This window comes from Mus musculus, chromosome 14 (assembly GCF_000001635.26).
Source record: "Mus musculus strain C57BL/6J chromosome 14, GRCm38.p6 C57BL/6J".
NCBI classification, from domain to species: Eukaryota; Metazoa; Chordata; class Mammalia; order Rodentia; family Muridae; genus Mus; species Mus musculus.
The window spans coordinates 6,304,385-6,318,865 of record NC_000080.6 but is presented as its reverse complement, the minus strand read 5'-3'; the positions used below and the strand labels follow the sequence as shown (position 1 = coordinate 6,318,865).

Genomic DNA, 14,481 nt, shown 5'->3' with positions numbered 1-14,481 from the left:
CGTGGGACCAGAACTCTTCAGCTGTTGACAGGACCAATTAGAACCAAAGTACCTCCAGGTCAGTTACAAAAGTGATTTGCCATAAGCACACAGCACCTAGTAATTTCCATAAGCCAACACATGTCCAGGCTTCTTAAAATGCAGGATGAGAGCTCACACACTTCTACCCTTATTCCCAGACTGTGATTCAGGCCACAGGCTCTGGTTTACTTTTGGGGGAATCAAAAGAGCCTGTGACCCCATCTCACTCCTATCTGAACTTCAAGTTCTGTATCTAAGATGTAATCAGGAAAATGATTTTGGGCATGAGAACACTCTGGAGTTGTAGCCTCCTGTGATGTGAGGAAATCTTGGGTTAACAGAGAGGGCCCAAGATAGCAAAGAACTGGGCATAATGACTACCTGTTGTTGTTCAAATCCTTGTTAGTGTAATGGGCCAGGATTCCCCAGAGTTCATCCCTCCCATTTGTCATCTTCTGGAGATTGTCAGATTCTCCAACCTCTTCAACCTCTCCTCCTCCTTAGAGATGGTGGAGGGTTGGGATGATGCCTTCCAGTAGATCCTGTAGGTAGATAAACACTAGTAAACTTGCATAGATGATGGCACAGGGCCAGGAGAAACCATGCTTAGTCCCAAATAGAAATCTGAGGAAGAAGTGTTGCTAGAGACACTAATGAATCCCTGAAAGAGCAGGAAAGTTATCTTCAAGCTGGGCTCCTCAGCTATGTCCCTGTTCCCAAGCATCATAGGTAGACATATGCCTCACACCCTACTGCCATCTCCCTGGCTCTGAAATGTATCAGCTGGCCCAGGCAAGAAGAATTGAAGGACATTGTTAGCTCATGTTTGATGTGATGCAGGGAATTCTTGGAATCCATACTGATTAGCACCCAAGCTCTAATCATGTTTGTTCAAGACCAAAGTGTCTGAGAATGTGAGGTCTGTCTGACATGACCAGGAGAGTATTCCTCTTTGCTCTTGGCATCACATACTCATGTATCCTACAGAATATGCTTAGGATGAAGTGCTTCAACACTATCCTGACAGCAACACTCTGTTATTCTCACAGAGACTCCTCCAGGCCCACTCAGTATGAAAGTAAAGAGCTCTGAGGAAAGCAGATTGACACATGTCAATTCCCGGCTCTCTGCCAAATTGATCTGCAGAAATTATTGAGTCTGGGTCTGCCATTTAGGAAGACTGAGGTTCCAAATCATAAGTCCTACTCCTGGAAGGACCAGCATAAGCTATCCTCCTCCAGAAAGCTCCCCAAACCCTGCCCAGGACTCACTGGACCTTCCCCAGGACCATTTCTTTCTTGTTGTTCTACAGCATGATAGAAGGTCAGCCTTCTTCTGTCTTGATATGGCCTCTCCTTGTTTTCCATTCTCACTTCAAAATAGCCTAAGCAGCCTGAACAACATGCCTGCTTGCAAAACTAATAGGCTCTAAAGGGATTCTCCATAGGCTGCTGGTGTCACCACAACACTGGTGACATCACAGGTGATTCTAGGGTTCTCCTGAACACAAGAGATTGTCCCCGAAAGGGACTACTGGTGATGTCACAATTAATAATGGATAGTAATGGAATGTTTTCAAACTGTGTTACATACACTGCCCGACTGAAGGGCAAACATTTATTTGTGAGAAAGGGTCGTCTTATGTTGCCCAGGCTAACCTAATAAGAATAGAATTTGTGGATAGGGATTTTTCCAAAGAAGCTATTACAAATATTCTCTATATGATCAAAAAAACACAGAGGAAAAAGAAAATATGATCAAGAGAGATACGAAGGATGTGCAAGACATCTTCTGTAGAGAAGGGGAGGTGTGGAGTGGAAACTCAGTTCCATGCAGGGGAAAGGGATGAAGGGAGATGGGGGAGGTTATAAATGTGGAGATGAAAAAAAAATGATACTAACCCTACAGTATAGAATAGGAGTTGGTGGTTTGGGTATAAATGTGTGGTTATATTCACATATACTTCACCTCTGTTTTTTTTTTTTTAAACTATGTCTGTATGTGTGTGAATTTATATCTGTATGTGTATATGTGAACATGTACATGCATTTTCTAGCTCTGTTCAGGGAGAGGACCTGTGAGCAATGACCATATTGCACAGCCAGATCTTGGTTCTTAAATACCATTCTCTAAGGAACCAGGGCTCCCTGGAGGAAAGGATGACTTCAGGGCTGAGAAAGAAATAAGAGGAGAACCTGCTTTTACTCCAAACTAGGCAAATGCTCAAAGGAATGAGGGATTCACACCCAAAGGACAGAGTAACCAGCTTTTAGCCTGTGCTAATTTAAGATCAAAATAACAGATGACAGGAGCTGGAGAGAGAAATGGTCGAGTGGTTAAAAGCATGGCTGTTCTTCCTGCAGACCTGGGTTCAATTCCCAGAACCCACAGTGCTGCTTATAGAGGATCTGGTACCCTCTCTGCCCTCCATGAGTGCCAGGCACACACATGGTGTACAGAAAGACATGCAGGCAAAATACCTGTACATGTAAAATAAATAATAAATTAACCAAGATTATAAACTATTGATTAAGTGGGGACACCTGAGTCCATAGCAACATAATTAAATATATTAAGAACAAACAAACAAACCAGGATGTTTTATGAGTAAGAAAAGAGTCACACAATCTTGATCTACCTTTCCCAAATTTCAAGATACTGAAGAACTGCAAAGGGAAAAAGAATTACTTCTCATGGAGAAACTGTGAGGATGTCACCTTAGTCAATAATCAAAGTTAATGTCACTAGTAAGTGGCAACTCAAAATCAAGTCCCACTTGGATGGGGGCAACAAAGCAACACTCTATGTGGTCAAGGTTTTCTAACTAGAATTTAATCAGAACAAAATATCAGATAAGGGGGACAGCAAAACGTTCAGTGGGTAAATATCTTTGTTGCCATGCCTCACGCCCTGAGTTTGATCCACAAGGACCACATAGTGAAAGGAAAGAAATGTCAGATGAGCCCAAACTGAGTGACCTTGCATAAAATAAATGTACCACAATCTTAAAAATGTGTCAAGGTCTCGAGAGAAGCTGTGTCACACAGGACAGCTAAGTGCAAGACAGGATTTTCAATCAGGTCCTTTTGCTAAAGAAATTATGATTGGGGTCATTTTTCACATTTAAATGGGGTCTCACTATTAGAATGGAAATGTGTACCATTATTGACTCTGATCATTACACTATATCCATGGAGAAGAATATCCTGAGTAGCAGAAAATAGACATTAAAGCATTTGAAGGTGGAAGGCCAAGCTCTTGTCACTGTACTTGTGACTTGTCAACTGACATGTCTCCAGGACAGAAATAACTTTACAGAAGAAAGAATGTCATCATTTGAAAAACACAGTTTTAGATTTATGGATGTGTGTGTGTGTGTGTATGTGTGTGTGCCACATGAGTGTGGATACCCAAAGGGACCAAGACAAGGTGCCAAATTCCCAGAGCTGGAGTCACCGGTAGCTGTGGGTTGCTTGACCTGGGTGCTGGGAACTGAGCTCTGATCTCTTGTAAGAGCAGCAAGTATTCTTAGTGCTAAAGCCAAGGCATCGCTTAGCCCCTGCTTTGTTTGTAAAGTGGGTTCTTATTGGTCTGGAGCTCTTCTGTTAGCCAGGGTGGCTGACCAGTAAGCTCCAAGGATCTGCTTGTCTCCTGTGTGCTAGAATCACAAGTGCACACCGTCACATCTGGGGTGAGGCTCAAACCCAGGTCTTCAAGCTTGTGTGGCAAGAACAGTAACTGAACTTTCTCATTCTCTACTCTGACAGTAGCATTGATCTTCCCAGACTGATAACTGCTGAAATCCAGGTCACGGCTCACCTCACCAAACTCAAAGCAAGGAGTGAGGAGAGGGAGACTCTAGACAGCCACCGGACTACAACCATCGGCTCTGAAATAATGAGAAACTATTGTAAGCAGACAGATGCCTTGATGTCTCTGAGAAGTTGCAAAAGAGACAGCTGTCTATGAAGATAGAAGCTAGACCGCCTGTCAAGCTGACATGGAATGAAGAGCTACAGTTCCATCTTCATTACATCCTGAAATTGAGCTCCATCTTCAAATTGATGCCTCAGAATCCATAGGAGCCATCAAGCAAAGAAATACACCCTGACAGGTTGTCATGGCCTCCGCATATGTGAAGTTGCCTGTGCACTAAAGGTTATCAGTCATGATGTCATGCCCTCAGCTGGTTTGCCTGCATTAATGCAGTTACCCAGCGCTGCTTCAGTCTTTTGTGTAGTTGATATTACAAGCTTATACCACCAGGCTTAGTTAACAGTCCTGTGTGTGTGTGTGTGTGTGTGTGTGTGTGTGTAAGGAAGACTCTGCTTTCACTGATAACTGGGCTATTTCAAAAGTTTAATTTCTCAGGATTTAAAACTTCTAAACTTTTGTAAAAGGTACAAATTGAGAATCTCAAAATATTGGACCACCTTGCTTTAAAAACTTTTTTTAATGAAAAATGGTGTGTGTGTGTGGCTAAGACACAAGTCAAAACACAAAATTCATTTATATTTCACACCTCATGAATATAGCCTGAAATTAATGATTTAGAGGATTTTTAATGAGCTTATGCTTTTACTATGACCCTTCAATTGAGGTCAAGTGTGGAAGTTTCTCCTGGTGGCACTGTCTTGGTGCTTAGCAAGTTTTGGATTTGTAAATGTTTTAGGCTTTCAAATTTAGATGCTTAGTGTATGGTGCTTCCCCAGTGGCAATGTAAAATGCATAGGGATAAGTATATACGTGGTGCTGGACCAATAGTTACTGAGTTCTTAAATATTTTATCAGCCTTCCTCAAATAGAAGTTTCTCACTCATCTCAATGCAGACCAGAATTTAATTGAAAAGCTTTTGCTTCATTTCCAGCAAGTACAATAAATTAAAGCTGGCCATACTTGAATGTCTATAAGGCTGTTGTATGTTTTATTGATTTTATCATCTATGGAAATATTCTCAATTGACCCACAAAGAGGAGTTTACCTTATTCTTCCTAATAAAATTGAACATACATTTTGAAGAAGGGACTTTAAAGCTATTAAATTCAAATGCTAGAAAAAATATTTACAACGCCCTAAACCGAGGCTATGTGTCCATTCCCTAGCACCATGCATATTTAACTAGTTTACTTCTTGAATGTCTCTCTGTCTCTTTGACTCTGTCTCTCTCTCTATGTGTGTCGCTGTCTCTGTCTATCCTTCTCTCTTTCTGTCTCTCTGTCTCTGTCTCCTGCCTCCCCTCCCCAGCCTCCGGATCTTGCTATGCAGCTCAGGCTCCCCTTAAACCTGTTTTAAACTAGTTCATTTTTCAGTACAGCATTCTCTGAAGTTCATTTCCTATGTGGTAAGGGTCTATCATCAGAAAGATGATAGAAATTAGAAATGTTCAGACCTGACTCCCTAATTAATGTATTCTTCAATTATTAAAATCAGCCAGTCTTTTATAATTTTCGAATTGTTTTAAAAGGTACACTGCAAATGGTGTTTACTTATAATCACACCATCCCACAACATCTGACTTAGACCCACCTCTTCTACTGTCACACCATCACACACCATCTGACTTAGACCCACCTCTCTTACTGTCACACAATAGCACACCATCTGACTTGGACCCACCTCTTCTACTGTCACACCATAACACACCATCTTACTTAGACCCACCTCTTCTACTGTCACATCATCACACATCATCTGATTTAGACCCACCTCTCTTACTGTCACACCATAGCACACCATCTGACTTAGACCCACCTCTCCTACTGTCACACCATAGCACACCATCTTACTTAGGCCCACTTCTTCTACTGTCACACCATAGCACACCATCTGACTTAGACCCACCTCTCCTACTGTCACACCATAGCACACCATCTTACTTAGGCCCACTTCTTCTACTGTCACACCATAGCACACCATCTGACTTAGACCAACCTCTCCTACTGTCACACCATAGCACACCATCTGACTTAGGCCCACCTCTCCTACTGTCACACTAGAGCACACCATCTGACTTAGACCCACCTCTCCTACTGTCACACCATAGCACACCATTTTACTTAGACCCCACCTCTCCTACTCCTTTTCATCTGGCGTTTGAATGTTCTCTGACTACTGCAGTTATATTTAACTAATTACATTCATACTTAGAATTTTCAAAGAATCACAAAGGACACAAACACTGTCTTTGACCTAAAGGACCATATAGTCTTTTTGGAAAAGTTTATTTAATAAAAGTTAAATTAGCAAATTTGGTAGGAATACAAAAAGATTAATAAACAGATGAAGGGTTAAGCTAACCTTTAATGAATGAATATAATTTTCATAGGCAAAAAAGGGATGTGGAATGGAGTGGGATGTTCCCAGTGAGGAGCCCAGAATGACCAGGTAAGTAGGAATTTCCACAACACATTACTAGAGCAAGAAGGGGAATCCATTGAAAAGGTATACTAGAAATATTTGAGAGAAATAAGCAAACTTGAAATTGTTATGTGGGGTCAATTTATGAGTCTAACCAGTTAAGTACCAATCAGTTTCTTCATGTTCCTGGCCTTGGATTTTTCCCCCTCTTACCTCTAGATTCCGGATTGTAACATTAAGAGTGGCCACTTTCAACGATCACCCTAGCTTACAACAGTTCCTGGCTACTTTTTTATTCTTAATTCCTAGAAATCAGGATTTTATGCTGAAGCTTGATTTTGATCACAGGTGATTAAAGTTAGAGATGTCTTATTCTTCCTAACCAGAGATGTCAGACTAAGGCGGTGAAACTGGAAAAAACATGGCCAAGTCTTTCTGTTACCTTGGGAGCTGAGGGTGGCCATCTGGTATCTGTCATATGCACCAATCAGCTGAGAAATTCACTCTTCCCAGGAAATACAAATGGCAGGAGAAGCAATGGCTCATCATGGAAGCCTCCCAGTTCCCAGTGGCTCCAGTCATCCCTTTAATTGCTGACCCTTCAACTGCATTTCTGCCCCTGTATTCTATGATACCTTGTGTCTTGTATAAATAATCCCCTCTTTCTGCTTAAGTTAGTTTGCTTTGGGTTTCTGTTTGATACCCAAAGAGTCCTAATATGGTAATAACAAGATACTTCCTGAAACCCTGCTGTCCTCTACTTCTGTATGTGTCCCCCACCTGCATTCTAAGGATAGATAAGCTTTCCCTTATTTCTCTTTTAGGCTTTGTATATTCCCTGCTTTAGAAATCTGAGCATCACAATTCACAATCCCTCTCTATGCCTTTGCTTTGACTCCCTGGCTTTTACTCCCTATCCTTGAAGGAAATGCTAACAAGGAAACGGAGAACACCTGGGAAGGTCATTTATATATGCCTGGGCTTATGAACAGATATGGGCTCCATTAGTCTGAATCTCCCAGGACATATGATAAAAAGGTTAAAAAACAAGAAAGAGCCAGGCATATAAACATAGCAGACAATATTGAAAGTCAAAAAAAAAAAAAAAAAAAAAAGAAGGATGAACATAATAGTCACAGGAGGAAATGTGGAGACAAGGTGTAGAGCAGAGAATGAAGCAAAAGCCATCCTGAGCCTTCCCCACCTGGAGATCCATCCCACATATAGACACCAAACCCAGACAATATGGAAGATGACAATAAGTGCTTTCTGACAGGATCCTGCTATAGGTGTCTCCTCAGAGGCTCCACATGAGAGTGACAAATAATAAGGCACATTTTTGCAGCCACTCTTTGGATTGAATATAGAGTCCCCAGTGGAAGAGTTGGAGAAAGGACTGAATGAGCTATAGGGGGTTGCAACCATAGGAAGAACAACAATATCAACCAACCATATCCCCTAGAACTCCCAGGGACTAAACCACCAATCACACATGGAGTGACCCATGGCTCTAGGCACATTGTGCCAGATGACGTCCTTGTTGGACATCAATGAGAGGAAAGGCCCTTGGTCCTTTAAAGGCTCGATGCCCCAGTGTAGGGGAATGTCAGGGTAGTAAGAGAACACTGTGTTCTAAATAACTTTAAAAGTCCCACAGTCTTTACATATTCTTAAAATTTCAATCTCTTTAAAATATCCATCTCTTTTAAAATTCAAAGTCTTTTTACAATTAAAAGTCTCAACTGTGGGCTCCACTAAAACAGTTTCTTCCTTCAAGAGGAAAATATCAGGGCATAGTCACAATCAAAAGCAAAAGTCAATCTCCAACCGTCCAATGTCTGGGATCCAACTCACGATCTTCTGGGCTCTTCCAAGGGCTTGGGTCACTTCTCCAGCCAGGCCCTTTGTAGCACACGAGTCATCCTCTAGGAGCACCCTCATAGAAGCAGGTGGAAGGGGCATGAGATAAGTGGTTCTAGGCAGGTAACCAGAAAAAAGGGCTAACATTTGAAATGTAAGATTAAAGTGTTTTAAAATAGAAAAAAAATGAAGACCCAGAAATTAAACTGTACTTATGGACACTTGATCTTCGCCAAATTAAAAAATATACAATAGAAAAAAGAAACACCTAAAATAAATGTCGCTGGTCTAACTGGGAGTAAGTATGTAGAAAAAAGAAAGTAGATGCATATTTGTCACCTGGCACAATACTCAAGTCCAGGTTGATTAAAGATCTCAACATAAAACCAGATTCACTGAATCTAACTGAAGAGAAAGCAGGAAAGAGCCTCAAACTTATGGGAATGGGGATAAATGTTATAAACGGGAACTCCAATAGCTCAGACTCTAACATCAAAGTTTATAAATGGGCCACAAGAAACTGAAAAGCTTCTATAAGACAAAGGGCATAGCCAGTAGGACAGATTGACAAACTACATATTGGGAGAAAAATGTTCACTAACCCCCCATCCAGTGGAGCACTAATATCCAAAATATATAAAGAACTCAAGTAGATAACCACCATAAGAGCTAAGAACACAATCTAAAAATGTGGTAGAGAACTAAACACAACATTCACAACAACTCATCTTGAATGGCTGAGAAGCACTGAAGAAGTGTGCAACGTCCTTTGTCTTCAGAGAAATGAAAACCAAAATGACCCTGAGGCTGGTTTCCAGCGGTATACTTTCCAGTGAAGAATGCTAAGATCAAAAAAACTCATGTGAAAGCATATGTTGGTGAGAATTTGAAGAAAGAGGAACATTCTTCCATTTCTGGTGGGACTGCAAAGTGCTATGGCAACTCTGGAAACCAATATGGAGTTCCTCAGAAATTTTCAGATTGATCTACCTGAGAGACAAGGACCAACCTTACTGGTGCATGGCCTGCTACTTTCAGTTTTCACTTGATGGCTTGTTACTCAGATTTTCTTATTGGGCTATGACTTTGCTCTTGTCTTTCTGATTCTCAAGCAGTTCTCTGTTCTTACACATTTTTTGAGATACCTCTAGCCACTGGGACTTATTTATACCTTCAAATCCCTCTAAATTGGGGGACTTCTAATACTTGGAGAAGCTGAGTGACAAAAGCAAAGTATGTTGAGCCCTTTGGTGTCCAGTGCACACGAATCTATGGGAGTCTAGATATGCTAATCCTCTAGAACATTCTTTAGGAAAGCAGCAGTATGCTCTCAGGTCCCTGTGTGACCTCACCTTTGTCAGCTTTGTCGGCTTTTCTACTGCTGGTCTGAGAACAATTGGAAACTCCTGGAATAGATGTCTCATATCTAATTTCCTTTGTCATTGTTAGTATACTAGTGGGAGTAGGTTTGATGGAAATATACTCTCAAACATTAATCAAAACAGTGCTTTTTATGGACCATCAGGATGAAGTACCAAGTTCAAGGAAAGTTCTGCACGAACTGGTCAAAGCCAGCCAAGTGGAGCAAGAAGAAAGCCAAGCAGAAGTCATTCATTCCCAGCACCCTCAGCACCTTTCTCCAGGACAGGGTCACTTAGTTTTGGTAGGAGAAGGGATGACCTGAGATAGCTGTCCCATATTCCCTCAGAAAAGAAGGGGCCAGGAATATTGGGGAAAGATTATGGGTGTCACGGGGCAGTAAGGAGAGTGTAAAGTGAATAAGTAAATAGATATTAATACAAAAATATTTAATTATTTAACAAAATGGCACAAAATGTATTGTTATAGTAATTCTAGTGTATACACAGGCAATCAGTTTAACACCCAGATAGACTAGATGTTGTAAACTAGGGTGCCTTTGTTATTGACATAAAGTATGCACGTTGCAAACATAAATAAAAAAGAAAGATGTTCATCCCAAAGATCTATTATTCTCCTCAAGTCTAAGTGTTTGTGGTCACCTTCACCAGAATTCAGGAGACCTCTGTTCATCCAGGTCTCAGGTCTCATCCAAAACACAGACCTGAACCAGCTGTGGCCAAGTGTTCCTGTTCTGCCTCAAGCTTCAGAGACACTGGAGGGGCAGCCCTGGCCTTCAGGTGGCAGCCATTCCAGGTCCTCTGTCAGCTAATGGAGTCTTCCACAGAGGCCTGTCATCTCAAAAATAGAAGCTTGGGTATTCCAAAGATTGGGATGCCACTCTACAGTCATGATGAGTTGGTTACGTGAGACCATAGAAGTTAACTAATGTCTGTATGACTGTTTTCCTTATTTGAAAGTGAGTAATGACATCATCTGAGGAGTGGTTGCTAAGAATAAAATCACTGATTAACATGAATGATAGGACTGTACAGAGCATGGGCTTAGTTTTCTGGGTCCAGTGCAAAGAGCTGGGAGAGTTCAAAACAAAACCAATAGAAACAACAGCAATACTAACTACAACAATTTTTAAAAAACATTCTGAGTGCTGGAATTACAGGCATGTACAAACTCTACCTTATAATAAACAAACAAACAAACAAACAAACATCCCTATTCCAGTTTTAGCAGTTGCCTCAGAGAGAGCTGTGTGACACTGCATGCTGCTTCCTTTCCCCAGATAGCTCAGGTCTTCAGTTCTCTACCAGGTCAGCTGGACCTAAGACACTGTAGTTAACCTTCTTACTGCCATGGTATGATTCTGCAACAATCCTTTTCTTGGTAAAACTGAGCCTGTATAGAGTAAGCCCCTTGTTGGTAGATCCAGGATACTTTAGGCCAGCAAACACACAAGCCACCCTTAGTGAAAGAGAAAAGGAAAAATCACATTGCAACAATATGTGCCATCATTGGAAGAAAAAGCCCTCATCTTTGAAGCCATCACCTATCTCCCCCTGATTTTTGAGCTCTGCATATTGATATTGTGTGGCCCAAGAAGGTAGTGAAATTCAGATGTTTTCCCAAAGAAGACATACATGATTTTTCACTCTTTATCTGTGAGGTTAGGGGGTATTATAGCACAGGTTCAGCAAAGCCAGCATAAGAACACAGAAGCCAGAGATGATAATGCCAAAGGGAAAGCATCCTGAAATTATAGACACATTAAAATTGAGGTTTCATCTTAACTCAGGTCATTGCACTCCCAGCCCTACCCTCTGAGTCTTTTTTTTTTAATTTTTTTTATTACATATTTTCCTCAATTACATTTCCAATGCTATCCCAAAAGCCTCCCACACCCCCACCTCCCCTACCCACCCATTCCCATTTTTTGGCCCTGGTGTTCCCCTGTACTGGGGCATATAGAGTTTGCCTGTCCAGCGGGCCTCTCTTTCCAGTGATGGTCGACTAGGCCATCTTTTGATACGTATGCAGCTAGAGACAAGAGCTCCGGGGTACTGGTTAGTTCATAATGTTGTTCTACCTATAGGGTTGCAGATCCCTTTAGCTCCTTGGGTACTTTCTCTAGCTCCTCCATTGGGGGCCCTGTGATCCATCCAATAGTTGACTGTGAGCATCCACTTCTGTGTTTGTTAGGCCCCAGCCTAGTCTCACAAGAGACGGCTATATCATGGTCCTTGCACTAAATGCTTGCTAGTGTATGCAATGGTGTCATCATTTGGAGGCTAATTATGGGATGGATCCCTGGATATGGCAGTCTCTTGATGGTCCACCCTTTTGTCTCAGCTCCAAACTTTGTCTCTGTAACTCCTTCCATGGGTGATTGTTATCAATTCTAAGAAGGGGCAAAGTGTACACACTTTGGTCTTCGTTCTTCTTCAGTTTCATGTGTTTTGCAAATTGTACCTTATATCTCAATATATTAAGTTTCAGGGCTAATATCCACTTATCAGTGAGTACATATTATTTGAGTTCTATTGTGATTGTGTTACCTCACTCAGGATGATGCCCTCCAGGTCCAACCATTTGCCTAGGAATTTCATAAATTCATTCTTTTTAATAGCTGAGTAGTACTCCATTGTGTAGATGTACCACATTTTTTGTATCCATTCCTCTGTTGAGGGGCATCTGGGTCCTTTCCAGCTTCTGGCTATTATAAATAAAGCTGCTATGAACATAGTGGTACATGTGTCCTTCTTACCGGTTGGGACATCTTCTGGATATATGCCCAGGAGAGGTATTACGGGATCTTCTGGTATTACTATGTCCAATTTTCTGAGGAACCGCCAGACTGATTTCCAGAGTGGTTGTACAAGCTTGCAATCCCACCAGCAATGGAGGAGGGAGACATAACAACAGATCCTGAAGAAATCGAAAACACCATCAGATGCTTCTAAAAAAGGCTATACTCAACAAAACTGGAAAACCTGGACAAAATGGACAAATTTCTGGACAGATATCAGGTACCAAAGTTAAATCAGGATCAAGTTAACGATCTAAACAGTTCCATATCCCCTAAAGAAATATAAGCAGTTATTAATAGTCTCCCAGCCAAAAAATGCCCAGGACCAGACGGGTTTAGTGCAGAGTTCTATCAGACCTTCAAAGAAGATCTAATTCCAATTCTGCACAAACTATTTCACAAAATAGAAGTAGAAGGTACTCTACCCAACTCATTTTATGAAGCCACAATTACTCTGATACCTAAACCACAGAAAGATCCAACAAAGATAGAGAACTTCAGACCAATTTCTCTTACTAATATTGATGCAAAAATTCTCAATAAAATTCTCGCTAACCGAATCCAAGAACACATTAAAGCAATCATCCATCCCCCTGAGTCTTATATTTGCTGTGAGTACAGCATCATGGTACAACCCGCAACATCCTTATTGCTCAACTTTGCAATTTAGGAAGACAGATATTGCAGAAGTCATGGCTATGAGGCTACAATGTAGTAATGTACAGCCCAGGATGACCTTTGCTCTATGATGCCCACTTAAATTGTCTGGTTGTATTTGAGAACAGGACCATGTGCAAGATAATGTTTTGAAGATAGGACAGCAAGTTTACCATTTATATTTGCCCTGTAGTTGATCCCCTATGTTTGAAAGAATAGGGAGTGTTCCTTATAAAAGATAGCATTGTAAACCAGAGATTTTGTGAAGCACATGGATATATATATATATATATATATATATATATATATATATATATATATATATGTGTGTGTGTGTGTGTGTGTGTGTGTATGTATATATATATATATATATATATATATATATATATATATATATATATATATATATATATACATACATATATATGTATGTATTTATGTATGGAAAGAATGAAAAGAATGACAACTATCAAGGAATGCACCATTAGCAAATATCATCCAGGTTTTATACAATTAAACGTATAGGAGAAAGATATTTGCCTCTGTGATACAGGAAATCCCTGGGAAATTGGAGTATATATCATATGAATTGACTCAGGTGGCATATTTATTGTTGAGAAAAATCTACTACATCCACAGTCCCTAGAGATTTGGGGCTAACAAAATCTCTTAAGCATGTCAGAGTCCTAACCAACGTTCCCCCTCAAAAGCACATGACATCTAATGAAGCAGTTAGAATTCTCCAGCTTTGGGAGGAGAGGTTGCCAACGGGGATCACATGGGTCCATGAGAGGCTCCAGGAGAGGCACCCCAGAAAAGGACCAAGTTGGGGAGAACTAGTTAGCAGGTAGATCATGGAAGTTGCTAGTGACATCATCAGTAATGCCTTCCTTGGAGAATCTCTTGTATCTAGGAGAGAACTAGAATCTTCTGTGTTGTCACCTTTGTTGTGGTGACAGCAACTGCCTGTGGTTCATCCCTTCTGTTTGCTCTGGGATCACCAGCAGGAATGTTTTCCTGGCTGCTCAGGCTATGTCAGAAAGAGAATGGCGATGAAGGAGACACCAGACCAACAAAGAAGGAGGAGGGAATCCTTTCTCATGAAAAAGGAAGAAGGAAATCATTCTGGAGAAGGCACAGTGAGTCCTGGGCAGAGTTGGGGATTTTCCTGGTAGAGGTAGGCTTGAGCTGGGCCTTCCAGGAGTATGTCTTACAAGCTGAAGCCTTGGACTTTGCCAATGTCAAAGAGTCAAGAATTTCTGATGATTAGTTTGACAGAGCCAGGAATTGACAAACCTGCAGCTACTTTTCTGGGAGCTATTTAATTTCAATTTGAGTGCCAAAGAATGCCAGGAGTGGGCACTATGGGAATATCAGTGTGTTATTCCTTTCATGGAAGGGAGTT

The 14,481-nt window shown here is 41.1% G+C and overlaps 1 protein-coding gene and 1 long non-coding RNA gene across 7 annotated transcripts in view; one reads left to right on the top strand and one right to left on the bottom strand.

Moving 5' to 3' along the window:
* The window catches only part of Gm52090, a 30,912-nt gene extending 29,369 nt beyond the window's left edge, over window positions 1–1,543 (bottom strand). For both annotated transcript variants that reach the window (XR_003950983.1, XR_003950982.1), the window contains exons 1-2: window positions 1,293–1,543; window positions 403–563 (exon numbers count right to left, since the gene is read on the bottom strand). This is a non-coding gene — a long non-coding RNA (predicted gene, 52090). The remainder of the gene's footprint in view (window positions 1–402; window positions 564–1,292) is intronic.
* Window positions 1–14,481, top strand: part of Gm21103 (predicted gene, 21103) — a 55,575-nt gene that overhangs the window by 33,090 nt on the left and 8,004 nt on the right. For 2 of the 5 annotated variants that reach the window (XM_030248186.1, XM_030248180.1), the window contains exon 3: window positions 3,789–4,927. In XM_030248186.1, the coding sequence (XP_030104046.1) occupies window positions 3,789–3,990 (202 nt within the window). In that variant the 3' untranslated portion in view covers window positions 3,991–4,927. Of the gene's footprint in view, window positions 1–3,788; window positions 4,928–14,080; window positions 14,216–14,481 lie in introns of those variants that run through there. The other 3 variants (XM_030248183.1, XM_030248184.1, XM_030248182.1) reach the window with 3 other exon arrangements.